The sequence below is a fragment of the Sus scrofa genome, chromosome 15 (genome assembly GCF_000003025.6).
Source record: "Sus scrofa isolate TJ Tabasco breed Duroc chromosome 15, Sscrofa11.1, whole genome shotgun sequence".
Taxonomy (NCBI): Eukaryota; Metazoa; Chordata; class Mammalia; order Artiodactyla; family Suidae; genus Sus; species Sus scrofa.
The window spans coordinates 39,116,618-39,137,742 of record NC_010457.5 but is presented as its reverse complement, the minus strand read 5'-3'; the positions used below and the strand labels follow the sequence as shown (position 1 = coordinate 39,137,742).

The 21,125-nt window shown below is 39.8% G+C and overlaps 1 protein-coding gene across 2 annotated transcripts in view; it reads left to right on the top strand.

Moving 5' to 3' along the window:
- Window positions 1,509-21,125, top strand: part of VEGFC (vascular endothelial growth factor C) — a 98,471-nt gene continuing 78,854 nt past the window's right edge. Inside the window, exon 1 of one of the 2 annotated variants that reach the window (XM_021076037.1) lies at window positions 1,509-4,953. In XM_021076037.1, the coding sequence (XP_020931696.1) occupies window positions 3,674-4,953 (1,280 nt within the window). In that variant the 5' untranslated portion in view covers window positions 1,509-3,673. The remainder of the gene's footprint in view (window positions 4,954-21,125) is intronic. The other variant, XM_021076038.1, reaches the window with a different exon arrangement.

Here is a 21,125-nt window from a genome sequence, read left to right as displayed (position 1 = left end):
GTCAGGTTTGCTACCGCTGAGCAAAAACAGGAACTCCCACCACTGGAATTTTAAACCACTGTTGGTAAAATTACACCATTTTAAAAAGAGTTACATCTATTACATATATGTACAGCGCAGAAATCTGGCCTGCAGGAGACAGGGACTTGGGTTTAGCCTGAGACAGACACATGACAGTCTGGCAATGGTCAGTTCAATCAGTGGTTTGTTCACTGTACATGCTGGACTCTAACTGCTAGGCAACCTATGGCAAACCTGACAAATCTTAAGGTCTTGGAAAGTTTGGACATGAGCTTCCTGCTAAAAACTACCAACAGAAAATAATGAAAAGAGCAGTGACAATAAGCAATGTTGCTAGTAGCAAGGCAGTTTTCCACTGCGGATACACTGTTTTCAAATCCAATCAAAAAAGCAAAGCATTCCTGAAAGAAGATCTTACGGGAGAAAATACACTCAGCATTCAGTAGCCTGATGAAGAGAAATTGGACCTGAGATCTGACTTGACACTTACCCCATCACTTGTAGGCCTCAGTGTTTTCCTGTTTCTGAATTGACAGTGTAAAGCTTCAGCAGCAAGGGACATATCAGGAGGATCTTAGTAGGGTTCCCAGGTTGTTGAACTCCTCTAAATATCAGGAAGAAAACATTTAAGAAAACGAAAGTTATATTTAGTAGAACTTATTGCAGTCAAGGAGAATACTATCTTGATAGAGTCTAAGCAGTGTCTCAGAGTTAAGTCAGAACTAGGATAATTGTAGGACTCTGGAGTCTGGACCCAAGTAGGTTAAAATGGGTCTGCACAAATGGAGAGCTGAGAGAGACTAGGCAAAGTTCATGATGTAGTAGTTTAGTATTGGTTGACACTGTGAAGTGAGGGGTCTTGATAAGGAAACTGTTATTGATAAACAGACTGTTTGCCAAACTGAGATTACCGTCTTTAATATATAGCTTTGTGGGCAGTTCTGAAGCAAGCAGTGGACTTAATTATCAGTTTGCAATCTTATTTGTCCCAGGCTAAAGTTTCCTAGGAGGAACAACTAAATCACATGACATAAGTGGTCTATCATCTTATCTAAGTCATGATCATATGGTCTCAATTCTCAAAGACTGATATTTTAATATTAGAGAAAGCAGAATTTCAAGTAAAATCATCAGAGGTTACAAAAATAGACATTAAACACTAGTGAAAGGAAAAATTAGATCAAAAGGTACAGTCATCATGAATATCTCAGATTAGCAATATAGCATCAAATTAAATAGAAATAACTGAAAGAATTACCATTAGAAACAGAAAATAAAGTCTATAATTACAACTGGAGATTTAACAAGTCACTTGCAAATAAGATTTGAATACTATAATTAGTAATCTCGCTTAATATCCAACAAAAAGAGAGTATACAGGAAATTAGTTCCTGTAATCAACCAGTCACAAAAGAAAGCCTCAATGCATTCATAAAATCAACATAATTAATAGTACAACTAGATATAATAAAATTAAAAATTAATAACAAAATTTTATTAAGTCTGTAAACCAAAAAGAAAAAAAAATCATAAGGAAATTAAGATAAATTTACAACTGTTTGATAAAGAAAGGAAAATAGGGCAAAAGTGGCAAATACACAGGTAGAGCAGAATTTAGATGGAAATGTTTATTTTTTTAAACATTTTCATCACAAAATAGAAAGAAAAGACAATCTATGCATTCAACTAAAGAAGTATGAAATAGAGCAACAAAGTAAAATTAAAGAAGCAAGAAGGAAGGATAACTGAAGTCAGAAATAAATGAACTAAAGAAGGTCAGAATGCACACTGGAGAGCACAGAGTGAATGTACTATTATCATTATGCGCCTTCAAACACTATCTTCAAATAAAACAGACACCCAATATGTAAAGCAAATAAGATGTGTCACTCTGGCTGAGGTCTGGGGGAAAGACAACAGGAGCCCTGCTCCCTAACTCCTATTCCTTGATTTCCTCCCACTGAGGAACACATTTTGAAAAATCACTGTTTCAGAAGCTCTGTGGTAAAAAACAGAACCTGAATGAAGTTAGTGACAGATTCACAAATCAGGAAAAAGGACCTTCTTAAGCTTCAAAATGTGCTGGTGGTAGAATGCATTTTCTAAGGGGTAAGCAAGCAAGCAAAACAAACAAACAAAAACAAATCAAAAAAGCCTTGAAACAACTAATGCAGGACTGCTTCGGATATCATTGATTTTTTTTTTATTCAAATATACTTTTTTCCAGCATTTCCATTAAACTAATAACTGTGCAGGAAAATAACATTTTTCGAGAGGAAAAAAAATCAGAGCCTGTATGTCTTTAGTGATGTATCTCAAATAAAGCAAATTAATATACATTCTGATTGATATACATGTATCTGATGATACATTCTGATTCTGTTGATTCTGCAGTCTCCACCCTATGCTAGGCCCAGGAGTGTGGAAAATGCCTGGGATTCTCAACTTGGTTGCCTGTTAGAACCGTATGCTCACATTTTACCCCAGACCAATTACGCGGAGTCTCTTATGGTACACTCAGGCACATGTGTTTTAGAAACCTCCTTTTGGTGTTCCAAGTGCAATCGAAGTTAAGAATCACTGCCATAGGGAATGCTTAAAAGGATGCTCAGCATCTACTTAAATCCTACCCTAGTCAGTTCTTAGTTCTTCCTCTTCTAGGCTTGATCAGTATCTGAAGACAAATATGGAAAATTAATCAAATGGGCATACAGCAGGAAGATAGGGAGAGCAAAGACAGCACAGCACCCCCAAACATCTCAATAAGCTGTGTGGATGGACTAACTCTGAGAGGACAGCAGCTAATGAAGATTAAAAACAAAAACAAAACACAGCTCAAATCTCAGGCACAGTGAACCAATCTCACAAATGCAGGGTAACAAGGGACGTGACTAAACAGCAGTACACATGAACAAATCTTGAGTAATTTAATTGAAGTGTAGTGTGTGTGAGTCAACACTGATTTGGCTGCCAGAAAATAAACTCCATCCAAGGCTGCATCAACCAATGTATGATATTTGGACAAGAAAGACCCTTTTTGCATGCTTCTTGGGACACTTTAAGTAGTGAGTCATGTTCTGAGGAGTATACTATCTGAAGAAGATGGAAAATCAGAGTATGGTCGATGAGGGAACTTGTAGCCGTCTTTCAAAAAAGGTGGGGGGCTATTTAGCTGGGAGGAAAGCATAGGGAGAACATCATGCCAGATCTTTTCACAGTATTTGAAGAACTCACATAAGAAAGTTAGACCAGATTCGTGGTGGAAAATCCAGAAGTCAAAGCCATGGACAGATAGAAGGAATCACTTGTCAGCCAAGTTGACCATCAGAAAGGAAATGGGCAGACACCCAGAACAGTGGGCTCCCTGTCCTTGGTGGCATCTGAGGCTCTGAGTAAGTCGTGGGTGAGGGGAGTTTCAGAACTCGTACATGTGAATCGATAGGACATTGTCTTCTCCAACCTAAGATTTTATGATCAGTGTATCTAAAGTAACTAGGGAGTCAACGCGGGACTTTTCATGTTCTGTTCTGTGAGCTGCTAAAAGCCTGAGCTGGGTCGCCTGCATTCAGGCCACCTTGCCTGGGAAAAAGTGGGCCAGCAGGGCAACCAGCCCCTGGTGGTGTTCCAGCGCAGAGATGCTCTCTTTCCACAGATGTCACTTCTTACCATGTGCTTAACACATGGGTCTCTCTCTCACTCCCTTTTTCAACTTCTTGCAGAAGCTTCTCCTGGAGAGTCTGGCCCTTCTTCCCCCCTGCTACAGGATCTGGATTCCTTAGGGACCCTGGGCATTCACCCCACGGCCTGCACTTCACTCTTGCTCCCCCTCACCCCCAGTTGCCCGTCGCGGGGAAAGAGGGGGCAGCTGCTGATTCCCAGGTCCTGGCGGGGGTCTCGCCTGGTGCTGACTTTCTCTCGCACCTTCTGCAAGTGCGGGCTCCTTCCACACCTGGAGCCGGACGCCAGGAGCCAGGCGGCCCAGCGTCAGACGGGTGCCGGGGCTGCCCGGGACAAAGGGGCAGCTAGGTCCTCCCAGCGCACCTACTTTCTCCCGCTCCCCCTGTGCGCTGCGTGGCCGGCGCCTCAGAGCCTGAGCCTAGGCCGCGCCCCAGGCCGCGCTCCCGGGGGGCGGGAGGAGGGGCGCCGGGTGGCGGGGCCGCGGGATGCTCCGGGGAGACAGCTTCCGAGGCGAGTGCGAGGGGAGGGCGGCCGGGCTCTGCACGCTCCCTCCCTCGGCCGCTTTCTCTCACATAAGCGCAGGCAGAGGGCGCGTCAGCCATGCCCTGCCCCTGCGCCCGCCGCCGCCGCGCAGCCCCGCGCCCCAAGCTCCCCGCCTTGCCGCCCGGCGCCCCGCCGCCCTCCTCCCGCCCCGGCGCCGCCGCCGCCGCTCCCGCCACCCCGGCCGCCCGGCTCGCCCCGCTGCGGGGAAGGGGAGGGCGGGGGGCCCGGGGTCGCTGCAGAGCCCGAAGCGCGCGGGGCGTCTCGGCTTGGCCCGCTCTCGCCCCGGAGCGCTCGCAGGGACGCCGAGCAAGGCGCCGTCCGCCCGAGCCCTCGCCTCACCTCGCGGGCCGCCGACGCGGGGCGCTCGGATGTCCGGTTTCCTGTGAGGCTCTCCCCTGACCCCGCCGCCTCTGGGCACCGGCCGGGAGAGCGGCGCGCAGCGTCGGCAGCGCCGAGCCCGGACCCGCTCCAGCCGCCCCGGCTCGCCGCGGGGTCCCCGGGCAGTCCTCGGGGACAGGGCCGAGCGGCGAGCGCAGCCGGGCCGGGCGCGCTCGCCGTGGGTCCACCATGCACTTGCTGGGCTTCTGCTCTCTGGCGTGTTTGCTGCTCGCCGCTGCGCTGCTCTTGGGTCCTCGGCGGGCGCCTGCCGCCGCCGCCTTCGAGTCGGGACTCGGCTTCTCCGACGCGGAGCCGGACACAGGCGAGGCCAAGGTGGGTGCGCGCCCGCGCGCTGCGGGTCAGACCGCGGGGGCCAAGGGGGGCTGCGGGGCTCGGGGTGCTGAGAGCACCTAGAACCTGTGCAGAGGGTGGGATCGTGTTTCACCTTGTATGCATTGGATCCAAAATGAGCTGAGTGTAAGTTCTCTGGGAGAAAACGTTTCTTCTCCGTTTTCCATAGAAAGTTGTTAACTCTATAGGAAAGTAAGTTATGCGAGTGGAGGGCCCAGAGAGGTGGCTGGTGACAGCGATCGTCTAACCCACTTGGGGGCATCCCCCCGCCTGTGTGCCCAGCGCGGCTGGGAGCCGGGTTTCATCCTTGGGGAGAGCTCTTTCTTTTCCCAGCAGAGGAGTGGATCCGGACAGCCCAGGGGCTTGAAGGACCAGTCATCCGAGGCTTGTTTCCCGGAGTGGTGTCCATGTGTGGAGCATTGAGAGCTGTGCACAACTTTAGAAACAGTGCAGAGGAATCCAGTAACCGGGCTGGAGGGCATCGGACTTCCCGTGAAAAGTTGGTCAAACTTGAGATGCAGCAGGATCACAGTCGGGCATGGCTTTTCAACTTCATAAACTAAGCACTTCTGAAACTTGGTCGTAAATACTTAAAAGGAAGTTGGATTTTTGCTTGATTTTAAATGAGATGTTTGACTCTGCCTAAAAAAAAAAGTTTGCTCTTCTGAAAGAGTATATATTGACCTAAGAGTATATATTGACTGATGTGACCTAAGGTTGGAGAGTAGGCTTACTAGAGTTCTTGAACTCCTGAAGAGGTTTTATATTCCACATAAGATGGGAAGTCTCAGTTCACACACTTACAGTACCCTTGGCTGGAACTAGATTATAGCACTTTAATGGCAAGTGAAGGGCCAGTAGTGTGTAACTGCCAACCTTAAGTTGACTTTATTGATCAGCCTGTACTAAATATGTAGAAATTAAATTGCCTTCCCAGGTTTATTTTGAAATACACTTTAAGATTGAGGAGACTGATTTTTAAAAATCAAAATACTTTTGTATTTAAATTTAAAGAAAACTTTTTTTTTTTTTTGTCTTTTTGCCATTTCTTGGGCCGCTCCTGCGGCATATGGAGGTTCCCAGGCTAGGGGCTGAATCGGAGATGCAGCTGCAGGCCTGTGCTAGAGCCACACCAACCCGGGATCCAAGCCTTGTCTGCACCACAGCTCACGGCAAAGCCAGATCCTTAACCCACTGAGCAAGGCCAGGGATCGAACCTGCAACCTCATGGTTCCTAGTTGGATTTGTTAACCACTGAGCCACCACGGGACCTCCAGGAAAACATTTTAAGTATTGGAATTGGAATTTGTCATTCAATGGGGTCAAGGGGAAAAAACCACTGAGTAAAAACATAAACATTCAAGTGCAGAAAAGAGTGCTTACGTGAACTGTACAATAATTTTCAACATAAATATTTACATCGGTATAACTGTTGTCATGAGAATGTTTTCCTATCCTCAGATGCCACAAAAAAATGTATCTTTGCACCCATTAACACTTCTTGTATAATTTGAAATTCTTGGATTTCATGATATCTTTTCACTTTTTATTTCTGCAGAGTCTCTTTATTTAAAGTATGACTTAGTAAGGCAATTCTTCTCTGTTGCCTGTTATAACTTATTTTGGTTTACAGTAAGAAAGTGTGAAATAGGAGGTGAAATGAGAAGCCTATACTGATAAGCCAAGAGCCTGTGAGAAAGTCACTCACTTCCAGAAGGATCCTGAATGGTTGGGCCCCTGTGTATGCATGTGCTTGTGTTTATGTAAGCATGTGTGTATTGTGTAGGTGTGTGGTTGAAAGATAATTTATTTTTAATTTTCCAAATTGTCTTCATTGGTGATGAAATCAAATTTTCCCTCTGCTATCAAAGTGTTTAAGCATTTTTTGGTTAGCTTTTCATTTTTGACCATCTTTTATATGTTCTGTATGGTGAATATGGGTCAGTTTTCTATATGCGGTAAGAACTCTTTTTCCATGTGATGAACATCGTTTGAAGACTTGTTCCACAGACCACAAGGCAGTGCACCGAAGTGTTCTCCAGTGGTTGAGAGGAAGCTTGAGAGGGCATGTGTCATTAATGCCTTCCACAAAACTGCTGTGTCCTTGCTGTGAAAGTACCAAGAGACATGGTCCAAAGACTCCATGTCTCTCCCTAGTGGACTAAGCAAGTGTAAGCCCTGAACAGGAGCTGATTGTTAATTTTCTGTGATCCACATAACTCCCAAGAAGAGATTTCAGAAGGTTAAGAGAAGATGCTAGATGTACATAATCCCCAATAAATGCAGAGTTTTTTTTTGGTAATTTACATTTATAAAGTATTTTTTAATATTAAAAGTAGAAAACCGCTCACAAGCTGTGAACTAAGGTTAGCCATCCCATTCTTCACCCCACCCCCAAAGCTATACTAAAAATTGAAGGTAAAATCACAGATGGAAACAAGATCTCCTTGTTCCTTCACCTGCAACTGCCTTTTTAATTATCCCTGGTTGTATGACTTACTAAAACCTCCTAAAGTGTTTTTCTCAAGGATGCTTGAGCAAGCAAGTCAACATGAGAAAAGTAAGGCAAGCAAAGTATTGCCTAAGTATATAATTAAAATTAACTAGACATGATGAGAAGAGGAAATAGTTCAAATTATCATTAAACTAAAGAAAACTGCAAAAATGTAGAAAAAGAGCTAGTTACTAACTACAGCCATTTGCCAACAAGAGAATAGGTAGATTTTACTTTGGTTGGTTAGAGTTGAAATTGTTTTTTTTTTTAAAGTTGGTTTATGATTCAGAAACCAAAGGAAGAGTTACTTCATATCATGAAGTATACTTTTATTCCAAAAAGTGAGTTGAACTGGGAATATCAATACTTAGATGTATAGATGTATGTAGTTTTAGAGTAATAAATTCAAGGAGAGCTATCTCATATTGCAGATGCCTTTGTTAATAAAGATTGAACTCAACAAAAGAAAGCTTAAAGATTTTATGGTCTTGTATCGATTAAGAGAATAATCTAGAAGTGAATATTTGCATAGCCAAAAATAATTTGTTTTCTGTTTTACATAAATATCCCTACATTTATAGTTGAAATGTTAGAAAGTGATTAGCTTAGTATTAGCATTTGTTACTTTAATGAGAATAGCTACTTTTATTTAACATAGTAAAAATAAGGTTCATGGAGATTATCACAAAAAATTTCCTAATAGCTATTTTGTAACATGCCATATTTTCTTTTCCCATATTTATAATTATGCATACCTTTGTATCTGTTTTTTTTATTTACTGTTTCAAATTAATCAGTGGTGATATTTCTCAAAATACCATTTTTGTGCTAACTGCATCTAAAGTCCCCACAGGTCTTTAATTTTTTTTCCCTTACCTGAGACCAACCAAGTCTCTGGACTTAGGTCTAGGAATATACATTTTGGACTAGCATCCTAAGACATTCTCATGCACAATGACAGTCTTAGACTCATTGATCTATGGTATATAATTATGACTAATTTCATTGGTTTATTATATTCATTTTATAAGTGTTGAGTTTGCAGGGTAATCTGTTAAGCATGGAGCATTTTATAAGACACAAACCAGTTTTCTTCTCCTCAAGGAGCTTGCAACTCAGGTAGAAAAAAATAAAGGCAGAAACACAAAAGTACTATGAGTGATTAGGTGAAGAGTACCAAGGCATTGCCTGTGTCCCCAAGTTTGGGCAAGAGAGTCATCCATGCAGCATAGTTGATCTGGGTGCCTTGACCTAAGGCAGAGCTTGAGCTGTAACTCAGGTGGGAATTTCCAGCAGATAACCACATCAAATACAGGCATCCCTTACATGTCTTGGATGGAGTGAGAAGATGAGAGAGCAAGTAAAACTGACTCCGGAGGGATTCTTTAGAGGAACAAGGTAGACTTTTAAATAAGAGTAAGTTTTAGAGGCAGACAGGGCCACAATGTTTATGGCCTGGACCAGTTTAAGGAATTTGGTGTCATGCTGTGAGTCTTGATCTGAGAGTCCTGATTTAAGTACCTGAAAAACAAGAGGTAGTAAGAAGGCTGTTGGAATCATTTATGGGATCGATTAGTGGTCAGAAGGACTTTTGCTGGGGGCCTGATGTAGTTGAAAAAGAAAAGGGAAGTGGAAAATAGAACAAAGCAAGAGCAGTGGGACTAGAAGAAAAAGATGTTGCAGAGGAAGAACTCATGGATCTGGTGATTGATTAAAATGAGAGGTATAAGGGAGTGGGAGAAATTAACCTTGGCATCGGTGTTATAGGAAAACATTGGTCCTACTTCTGGGATTAGAAGGGAATCCCCCAGAGAAGGGTAGAGACTGGTTTTCATTGATGGATGCTGGATGCTGAAGGCATTATTCCATAAGTCTCTTAAGATTTTGGGAGTTCCCATTGTGGCTCACAGGAAAGGAATCTGACTAGCATCCATGAGGAGGCAGTTTCAATCCCTGACCTCGGGTTAAGGATCCCATGTTGCCGTGAGCTGTGATGTTGGTCACAGACACAGCACAGATCCTGAGTTGCTGTGGCTGTGGTGTTGGCCAGCAGCTACAGCTCCGATTCGACCCCTAGCCTGGGAACCTCCGTATGCCAAGGATGTGGCCCTAAAAAGACAAAAAAAAAAAAAAAAAAAAAAAAAGGAAGGAAAAAGAAAAAGATTTTATTAGAGTTAAGACTCTTAGAGAAGTAAAATAAGCTTAACAAATTTATATCCCATTAAAGGGAAATATTTGTCTGGTATCCACCGGACTTAGAACTATTTGAGTTCTTGACAGGTATTATTTCAATCCTTTTAGGAAAATTAGCAGTATGCATACCTTATCACCCTGAATTATAAATGAGAAGGTAAATTTATTCAGGTAAAACAGGCCATCGATGTAGCTGTAATTTTTGATCATTTACTTGCAGCCTGCTCTGTGCTTGGTGTACATCAGAGACATATCATGAAGCAACTTCTCTGATGCACTCCAAATTCTCATACTTTTTGTCAGTAACCAACCATCAGTTATTGGAAAGGAAGTTCAGTACTGGGGACACATGAAGTGTTTGTGAAAGTGGAAGCCTTGGAACCTTCTTGCTCTCTTCACCTCACTCTGCATCAATTTCTGTTAGAGGCACAGAGTTTTACTCCCTAGGACAAGGGCAGAAGATGGTGCAACTGAAGCTTTAGATTCTTGTCCCGTTTTTCTAGGTAGCTGATTCTTTAATGGCAAGTCCACAGCCCTTATGTTTATAGTGTTCCTTAAATTATATGACTAAATGTTTAGTCAACCTCCTGTCTTCCTCTGAAGGATGCTGGGAGTGTATGTATGGCTTTGGACAGGAAAAGCACAATTCATCTTTCATTTTGGTTTCCACTTCTTTGCATTCTTTCTTTGGAGTTGTGAACACCTGCTAGCAGCCATTTGTTCACTAGCCAGTGAATAATCATCACAACTCTTTGCAAGGAAGCAGTTTTCCTTGTCCTTCTAAGTTGATCTGAAAAGGGTGGAGGGTGGTGGATCTGGAAGATTTCTTCCGGGCTCCCCAGGTCAGGGACTCCTTAGAGGGAGGTCTTGGCCTCCTTGTCATCTGCATGGGTGCTGCCTTGGGTTCTGCTTTGCTCGCTTTCCCATGGTTAAACTACAAAGTCCGAACAAAAGCAAGTTGTTTGAGGATAGAAACCACCTGAATAATTTGCATGAGTAAATTTCAGAAGAAACAATTACATAGACAAATCTAAAATATTTACAGTAAATTTTAGAATTACACTAAATTAACAACTGGGTTGTTTTAGGACACAGGGACTAGTGTGAGAGGAATGAGACTTTGCTGTGCCCCCACCACTGCTGTCATCTTTGGCAACATAGGGATCTCACAGGTTCAGATCACCTTCTGGCTACTATACTTCCCTATGCTGAGAGTAGGTGTTTACATAACATGCAGTTAGGTTATACCTACAATGTCCTGAGTACCTATACATTAATTTCTTTTTGTTTTTCACTGTGTCCAATGAGATGAATGTCATTATATTTCATTAAAGATGATGAATCTAAGATCTTAACCAGGAGCCAGAATAGAGCTTTATAACAATTCAAAGAACAACTTTTGCAGCATATTATTTTAGAAGAGCGAAGTAATGGGTTTGAGCCTTCAGGGTTTGCTAAAGACCCACAGTTCACACTTCCTTCCCTCTGTGAGTTGCAGTGGTGTGCAGGGAGACAGAGAGAAGAATTGCTCTGCAGCCAGGGCCCTTGGTCACATTTATTTGGGCCTCAATACCCCACTTGGAACAATCTGAAAGGAACTTGGACTTTCTTCCAGGTTTTACTACAAGGTGCCCCCTGATTAAAATGGATCATAAATGGCCTAATCCATAGCACTTTTGCAAGAATGGCTGCATATTAGAGGCTTAACAAGAATTCCTGACCATAAGTAAACAGGTTTTCTAAGTTGCACTAATGTGACTTAGGTGAAAGATTGTGGTCTTACCTATGTCAAGTGACCTTTCAGGAATCCTTGAATTTGGAAAAAACAGGCTTTGGTTGCAGAAGCATTATACCTCCTCCAGCCTCTAAGCATGCATCATACCCCCTGTCCCAGAACACCTTATATCTGGTGGATACACATTCTCTAAACACCATGCAGGTCTACTTTTGTTGCAGAACATTTATTTGTCATTTCAGATCTGTACATTGGAAATCAAGGTAATGTTGATTTTTCACATTAGAAAAAACAGATGTAGCAGAAAACTTGAAACAGTGAGAGAAAATAGTTCATTTGATTTATAGTGTAATTCTAAAATTTACTGTAAATATTTTAGATTTGTCTATGTAATTGTTTCTTCTGAGATTTACTCATGCAGATTATTCAGGTGGTTCCTATCCTCAAACAATTTGCTTTTGTTCAGACTTTGTAGTTTAACCATGGGAAAGAAGAAGGAATTGTGGCTATTTAACTTGCTTTATTGGACACCCATCACAGAACCAGATAGGTGCCTTAAAATGCCTTTGCTGGTGTACTCTTCTACTTTTTCTGGTACTGTTGGTGCCCTAGTAGCTTTCAGATGTTGGAAGGGATCCATGATGATTCCTTTTTTGCAGTTCTGAAAACCCAGAGCTTGTTTTCATAAATTATTTGGTGCTATGCCTTTGATCTGATCTGACACAAAGCTCTTTATAGTCTTTACTTATCCTCTAAGTTTGATTGTATCTAAACTCCATTGAAGAAATAGTAATGTATTTATTTATGAGATGTGACCAAGGACCCTGCTGTGGGGGTCCGGGGAAGAGAATTAAAATGTATGTATATGTAGTGGGTTTCTGGGAAAATTCTGGGATCTGAAGTTCATGCAGTCCCAGGGGCTTATGGTAATGGACTGGATTGAAGAGCTGTTCTTTTCCAAACGGCTTCCTTGCTGCAGAGACAGCCTGGAAGGGAAATTGAAGGACTTAAGAAGGAGTTCCTGTGGACACCCCAACCTCCACTTTACCCATTAGAACCAGGTTAATGTACTCTTTACTCCACATTCTCATGTTTAAGTCTACTTCAGTTCAGGAGCATTTTAATTAATTCTCTCTAGCAGTAGCTTCAGTTCTAAGCAGGAAATTGCAAATGTAGTGAGTGGTACAAAAAACGTAGAGTGATTCCTGTCTGTAACAAGTGTATCATCACTTTTGAGAAACAAGGCACTTACTTTACTCATTAAAAATACCAGAAATGGGGAGTTCCCATTGTGGCACAGTGGGAAACGAATCCAACTAGATATCTGTGAGGTTATGGTTTCAATCCCTGTTCTCACTCAGTGGGTTGGAAATTTTGCATTGCTGTGAGCTGTGGAATAGGTCTCAGACACAACTCAGATCCCAAGTTGCTGTGGCTGTGACATAGGTGAGCAGCTGCAGCTCCAGTTCGACCCCTAGCCTGGGAACTTCTATATGCCTCGGGTGTGGCCCTAAAAAGCAAAAAACAAATAAATAAACAAAAACAAAACTGGAAATGAGTTAAACTATAAATGCAGACAGTATAAGAGATTTTGTAAGAGTCTCCTGCTTCACCAGAAGTTGTTGATGAGCTTTCTGGGGGTTGGATGGGCCAGCATGGGAAAGTTGGGATGAGGCTGAGTCAGAATGGGGTTGGATGGGGCTGTTACGAAGGAAGGGATGGAAGATATTCCAGATATTGAAGTGTGGGAGCCAAGTATAGAGGCAGGTAATGTTGTCAGTGAGGTGGTTAAGGGGTTTTTCGGCAACTGGGAGCAGACCCAGTTGCCCAAACAACTGGCTGAAGGGTTCAGAGCTTTAAGGGAAATGAAGGGAACATTGTAGAAAGTGTTAAGAAACCAAAGAGCAGGACCCATGGTTGAAAGTGGGTTGAAAGCAATGGGGGCCACTGAAGATTCTTCAATGATATGTTGAAAGTGATATTTTAAGAAGCTTAATCTGGCATCCCTGTGCAGAAGTGGCTAGAAAAGTGGACTAGAAGCTGGTCAACAATTTCCCAGATGCCATTTTCAATAGCAGGCTTCTTTGAGGTATCTGGCAGTGACTGCTCTTCTCATTCTGGTGGCCACCCATGTGTGTTATTTGAACTCCTTATATGCTCCGGACTTCTGATGATGATAGTGATGACCACTTAAGTAATGTAAGCACCCATCACTGTAACACCAGAAACATTTATAAAATATGTTAATAATGGTCATCTTTGCTCTTACAGCTTAAATTCCAAACACAGCAAGCAGTGTAAACCGGTGGTCATGCTTAGATACACACGTGTACAAACACACACATTCACCTTTTTTTCCTCTCTCTCTCTCTCTCTCTCTTTTTTTTTTTTTTTTTTTTTTTGGTCTTTCTAGGGCTGCATCTGTGGCATTTGGAAGTTCTTAGGCTAGTGGTTGAATCAGAGCTGTAGCTGCCGGCTTTGCCACAGCAACAGCAACTGGGATCCGAGGCATGTCTGTGGCCTATACCACAGCTTACCACAAGGCCAGATCCTTAACTGATCCTGATCGAACCCACATCCTCATGGATACTAGTCGGGTTCATTACCGCTGAACCACAACAGGATCTCTTGTACACTTACTTCTTAATGGTTCTTCTAATTGCCATCATTGGCTTATGTGTTCTTTCTTGACTAGCTAAATATTATTAGACAACCTATGGAAAGACTATAAAAATTGTAATATATGAGATTAGCTTATCCATGGTTTATACGCTTACTTCTAAGTCAGCTGGTATTTTTTTTTTTTTTTTAAAGAGAGTGAGATAATCCTAAAGTGTCCTAGCAATTTCTTCATTTCAGATCTGCTTGCAAGTATTCCTACTAAAGGTAAGACCAGAAATCGGGCGGAAATTTATCAAGTAAATCATATAGTTACTTTGTAGTTGCTATTTTGTTTTATTTGCTTTTTAGGGCAACATCTGCGTCATACAGAATTTCCCAGGCTAGGGATTGAATTGGAGCTATAGCTGTGGGCCTACACCACAGCCACAGCAATGCAGTAGTATCCAAGCCACGTCTGTGATACCGCAGCTCAATGCCAGATCCTTGACCCACTGAGAGGCCAAGGATGGAACCGACATCCTCACGGGATACCAGTCTTGGATTCATTTCCGCTGCACTACAACAGAAACTCCCTGTTTTAGTGGGTTTTTTTAATGTGGTGGAAAAATCAAACTCAAAAGAAAACTATTATAAAATGGATGTAATGAAATAAGAAATATTTAGATGTGCAGCCTTGTGTAAATAACAACATTTCAGAGTTTAAAAGTCAGACTTTGCAACAAGGTCAGTTTCAACATTGTACTCGTTTGGACAAGTGGGGAGAAGCTGAATATTTTAGAGTATATCAGACAGACGTGGTTTGTCATTTCTATACTTGTAAAGATTTTAATTAGTCATTTATTTTGTAATTTATTTCACCTTAAAACTTGGTCCCCAAGTTATCATTTTCTCCACCTCTTATGCAGTAATATTACATGCTTGATAAGTGGTGGGAGCTGGAAACAAATATATATGTATATTTGTTTATACTTTAATTCATATATATATGAATATATGTACCTATATGTGTACATATATTTATTTATATATATGTATATATACACACATATATGAAATCTCTCTTAGAACTATGACTGGCATATAGTAAGCATTCTGTACATTTTTTTTTTGTTAAATAGATAGTTCTCATCATCAGAAAAATACCATAGCCGTAAGTGCTGTATCCTAGACATGTGAAGTAACTGATGTTCTTCAGAGTGATTCTCCAGCACCTTCCCACTTAATACATCACATGTTTTTAAATTATAAGCATACTGGCAATTGTCCTGATCTCTGCAGTATGGGAATAGGGTGTAATATTGATGTTTGATTTTGAGACAGTTGGGAAAAATCCAAGGCGTTTAATCATTCCATGTAGGGAGGCTGTGTATTGTACTTCTGCTTATAATACACTTCCGCCTCTCCTGTGTGCCTGGATTTGTGTCTGTCCTTGAGGGTGACAGCTCTGGCCATAGGCCACAAAGTCAAGGAACAGAGGGTGATGGTCATGCCCTAAAGTGCTCCATACCTAAGTCACTGGGTAAAAAAGACTTTGGTACACAGGATATTATGATGGCACATCATTTCACATGAATTCATCCAGAATACTTTCAGAGCTTAAATACTCTCAGGTTTAATTCTCCATTAAAGAAAAGGACTGTTGTTGCTACTTTAATTTGTAGACATCTCAAGTCTTTATGTTATTAGTCAGCATAGGAGAGAGAGAAATGTATGTTCCAAATTTATAGTGAAATCAGCATATCTAAAAGATGAAAAATATACTTTCACCAAATAAACTATAATTAAAGTGTAATAGAAGTTTATATGTATAAGTTAAACTTGTGTAACTTTGTCCAGGAAGTATGATTGCCCTGCTCCTTTGGGGTGCTTTTCCGGAATGACATCCAGTAAAGTATCCCATCTGTGTTATCACTGAGATGAATCTTAGAGCAAATACTTTCCTTCTTATAGGGTAAGTCTGGGCTGCTTGAGTTCCCTGACTTGCTCATAAGAGTTGATTTTGTTTGATGGTTCTGGCTGCCAGTTTGCCAGACAATCAGTAAACACAGAATTTCTTGGTGCTGAACACTTGATGGTGATGGGAGTGCCATTGGAAGTGTGTGAGAAGATGGGAGGAGGACATTCAAAATAAGTGATGGACGTAGTGCCCAGTTCTCCATGAGCTAAGAACATATTTATACAAAATAACATCTTGAAAGTATTCTCTTCCTTAGGATTCCAACTTAGATGTTAGTTGGAGTGTGTTAGGAACTTCTGATCAGATACCATATTTCTAAACAGATTATTTTTTTCTGACTGAATTTGGAAGGAAGAATGGAACCCTAAATTGACACTCAGCCAATATGGAAATGAATAAAGAATTAGATAATACATTATATAAATCTACACATATTCATGTATATTATCCATACAAATCCATATGCAGAGACTGGTATAATCTTTTTTAAATTGATTTTTATATTTTTATTTGGGGATTACAACTGTATATAATTATATAAAATGATGTTTTATATTTCAGTACTGTTGTATTTCTCTAGTTATAGTATTCAGCTTTAAATTTTAATTTTCTTCACAGTAATTTTTTATTCCTGTTGTTTTTTCTAATAAAAATGCTACACTTATTTTTTGGGGGGGTCAGAAACAGTTAAAGTAATATTGCTTATTTAATATTCTTTTGTATGTAGAGAACATATTCATAAATAAATAATATTTTTGCTTCAATACTTGAAATGGATGAAAAGTTTCCAAAAAAAAAAAAAAAAAGAGTACTCTTTTGATATTGTAGTTGTTTGGGAAGATTCTCCGATGCTATTTGGAGACAAGCAAGGCTTACTCCCTTTTGGGAACTGGCTGAGAGTGTGGAGGTGACTGCTTATCACCTCCGCAGGCACCTGGTATTTAAAGGTTTAATACCTTTTTCTGAAATGGCGGAGGTAATTACCTTATTTTAAAAGATGTGTTGGTACTGGCCCTATAACCTTTCCTTAAGAAAATAGTACATTTTTTTTTCTTTTCTTTGTTTACACTTAAATGGAATCTTTCTCTTCACCCCATTATCAACCCCCCAAGTTCAAACAAAGAATGGATACTTTTGGCAAATTAAATAGAATTAAATCTTAAAGAAAATGGCCCTTTTTTTTTTTTTTTTAGGCTAGGGGTTGAATCAGAGCTGCAGGTGCAGGCCTACGCCATAGCCACAGCAATGCAGGATCCAAGCTGAGTCTATGACCTACACCACAGCTCACGGCAACACTGGATCCTTAACCCACTGAGCGAGGCCAGGGATTAAACCTGTGTCCTCATGGATACTAGTTGGGTTCATTACCGCTGAGCCGCAACGGCAACTCCAAGTCTTGATTTTCTTTTAATTGGGGTGACCACACAGCTGCAATGAATTTTATGATTAAATTCCTATAATCTGTAAAAGAGATTGTTATTTCCTCTCACTCAAAGTTCCTTGGAAATAGTTAATATTAAATGCCAGACGTGAAGCTGTATTAAACCACTATGGTTTACTTTACTACAATAGCATTGCCTACTTGGAATATTTTTAATTCCTTCTTTTTTGTTTGTGTCTGCTGTGTGTATTTAGTTACTTTATCCTTTTGAAAGCCTTCTTCCAAGTTTATGTTTTGAAAAATGGAACACTTGTTTAGACTCATGTTTGCTTATGGGTCATGACATTTATGATTTCCCTAAAAAACAAACAAATTCTTATGTCTCAGATTCAAAGCTTTAGTTTTGGTATAATAGTGATTCATTGTTTGTTCTGTTTGAATCCTAACTCTTCTAATTTTGTTGTCCATCCATGCCAAATTAGAATTTTATCAAGGCCAAAATTATTCATGAGTCATGATCATTATACTTAAAGTTGGTAATTTGAAGCTGCTTTAGACACACAGATTAAGCAAATAATGATGTCATAAATTTTAGTGCAAATGATTTTCTTTTCCTCCTAAATATTGAAGCCTGCTCTCTTGGAGACTTATTCTGTTTTACTTTAGGGAAACTCACCCTTGTGTCAAGGCCACATGTGCATAGCACACCACCTCCCATATTATCCATGAGTTCTACATTTGCAGATTCAACCCAGCCAGTTGATTGGATATGGGAGGGCTGACTGTTCTACACTATTTATAGAATAAGGGACTTGAGCATCCATGGATTTCAGTATTTGAAGGGGTCCTGGAACAAATCCCCCCTGATACCTAAGGGTGAACTGTATTCACTGTCATCTAGGATACCATGACACATAACTTAGTGAGTTAAGGATAAAAATGTGTATAATCAGTGTTACCTTTTTGCATCATGCTTACCTGACATTGCAGGCTCTTTTTCAGTCTTAGACTGGGAACATAGTCACACTGAGGACCTCAAGCTTCCTCTAGCAGAAAACACCTGTGATTCAGATTCTGCCTTTGTATGCCAATTTTTTAAATTAAAGGTTTGCCCTTAATGTAGATTTTAGTTTTATTGCACCTCGGCCCTGTGTCTACAGTGGGAGGAGGGAGGGGAGCACACATGCCTGTTTTGCCTCACATATTAGCTATTAGTTTCACTTCTCTTAGAGCTGGACCTGTGTTTCCCACTTCCAGGTCTGACTTAGATTAATATTAATTTGACTTCCTATTCAAAATTGGAATGGTAATTTATCAACTAAGATACATGCTAAAATTAAATCTGTGATATTCAGATGAACTATAAGCTGTGGCATATGCACTGCGTGTGACACATGGATATTAAATACTAGTTTAGTGGATGGGTTATAACAGTTTTAATAGCTAGTTCTGTAAAATGCCAACCAGTCAGTTTCCATCAATCTGAACTTTAAGAGCTTCAGTTAAAAATATATATGTTTAAAGCTTTTCAATTTTCGATAAACTATCACCAAGACATCATAAACATGGCTTTCAGTATGTGTTACTATGAGTTTCATTGGGACCCAATGCTGCATGATTTTACCAGTAGTTCATTGGAATATTGCAATGTGTCCATATTTAGGTTCATTCTTTTTCAGAACAGTTTCTAGTTGGCTAAGCCTAAACTACTATCACTTTTGCTCATTAAAGCCATTTTTTTAAAAACTATGTAGGCGCTTTGCTTTCCCACTGATATAAGCTGGTCTGTCCTATGTGCTATAGGAAAAATATACAGTAATTCCAGGATCATGGTCTCCCTTGAAGGTTAAAAAGACTCCTGATTTAGGAATTAATATTTCCTTCCCAAGCAAAGTATCTTACCTGATATGCATTTCTGGAATTTCTTAGAGTAAATTTAAATTTGAACTTAAATTCTTTTGAAAATCAGATTCCACAGGCTCTGTCGTCATTTCACCTCAATACTTCTTCCCACTGTTTTGATGCATAAATGATGTTTTTATATTATGGTGGGTTCAATTTTAGTGTAATATTAGCTAGTTGATGGCTTGAAAAACTTACTGCATATATTGCATTCATAAATATAGAAGTGTGCTATATCTATCTTCTCTCTATATATATATCATAATGCATTTAGTGTGAAGAATCAAAATTTTTTCAAAATTCTCATTAGATTTTTTTTGTTTTTGTTTTATTTGTTTTTTGGTTTTAGTGGTAGGAAAGGAAGTCAGTCTTTGGGACCATGTAAAATTTATAACGTTTGTCAGACCAATTCATTCCCTTGGCTACAATTTGAAATCAGAGTTTTGGGGATATATCTAGGATATTTAAGGAGAAAGAATATTTGAAAATGAGACACTCAGGACATTGAAAAGGTAAGTTCTTATGCATGTAGAGCAGAGGGTGTTTTGCCTCAGAGCAAATGTTTTGCAGCAGGGAGTTTGAAGCATAGTTAAAATACATCTGGGTTATGTTTAGTTGTCAAAACTTAACTTCTACTCGATGAGACTGGTAATTAAGAGACGAACAGGTTTGCAATAGTCTTTATAAGTCTTTAGTTGTCCACCAAAATAACTTGTTCTCAAGGCTAGATGATTTAATCAAAATGGTTTAATTAGGTGATCTCTATTTAATCAACATTTGATTTTAATAGGTGTAGTGCTAAATAATTTGGGATTGCAGGCTCTGATTGTTGGGGGAAGAATACTTTTCCTTTTTTATTTAGGGCATCTTAAAAATAACAATTTTCTCTCTAATAACATCCTTTTGTAGAAGAGGGTCCTTTTATTTGCTTTTTAAATTATTTTTTCTTATGTTTTTTCTTTACTTTTGGCATTGTCCTTCTTATCTCCAATTATGATTGTGAGCAAATAGCAACAGAAATGCTTTAAGATTTCCAGCATGGTTTAGTCATTACAGCTCACTAGCAAATGCATGTACCATGAGAAAAGTTGGCCACAATTTGACCATCAGATTGTGAATTATTAGTATCTTCTGTTCCCCAATTGTCATTTTGCTCCCATTCTGATTAAAATTCAATATTTTGCTGATTATAATTGTGGGTAAAATAAAAATCGGTTTGATTTTGAACTATAAACAGAAAAGACATCGAGTTCTTAGATCTAAAGAATTATTTAGACCTTGATTATAACTTCAAGCAGAATGAGATAAAGAATTAAATTTCTAGGCATATTCCAGCTATGAAATAGATACCTCAGGCATACCAAGAGTAGCTTTTATAACTGTATCTGTCACTTTCTAAGGTTTATTAATTTGTTCACCAAGAAGTTATTCCCTTCTGTGTGCCAGTGTTTAAAGTATTGAATAAAATCTGAGAAAAACAATTCTATAAAATTCCAAGATGTAAACTTTTTACATCATTAAAACTTTTATGTCAATATAAGAGTGACTTTTTTAATGGGACATAAATATAGGCAAGAACTTAAACAAAAAGTGACAGCTACTTGAAAAAGCTATTATGATGCTCATGCAGTGGTTTTTAAAATTCAGTAAATTTAATACATCTCCTGTCCAGTAATGCCAAATAATAAGGATCAAAGTATGAAATATTTTTAATGAAATGAACAACACTAACTGGGTTATTCATAATTGAAAACATTAATTAAAGGTACATAATCTAATAACTATAAATAGTAATACTTTGTTAATCTTTTATAACTTAAATCCAACTTCTTCATTTTGATACAGAACAAAAAAGACAAAACCAAATAAA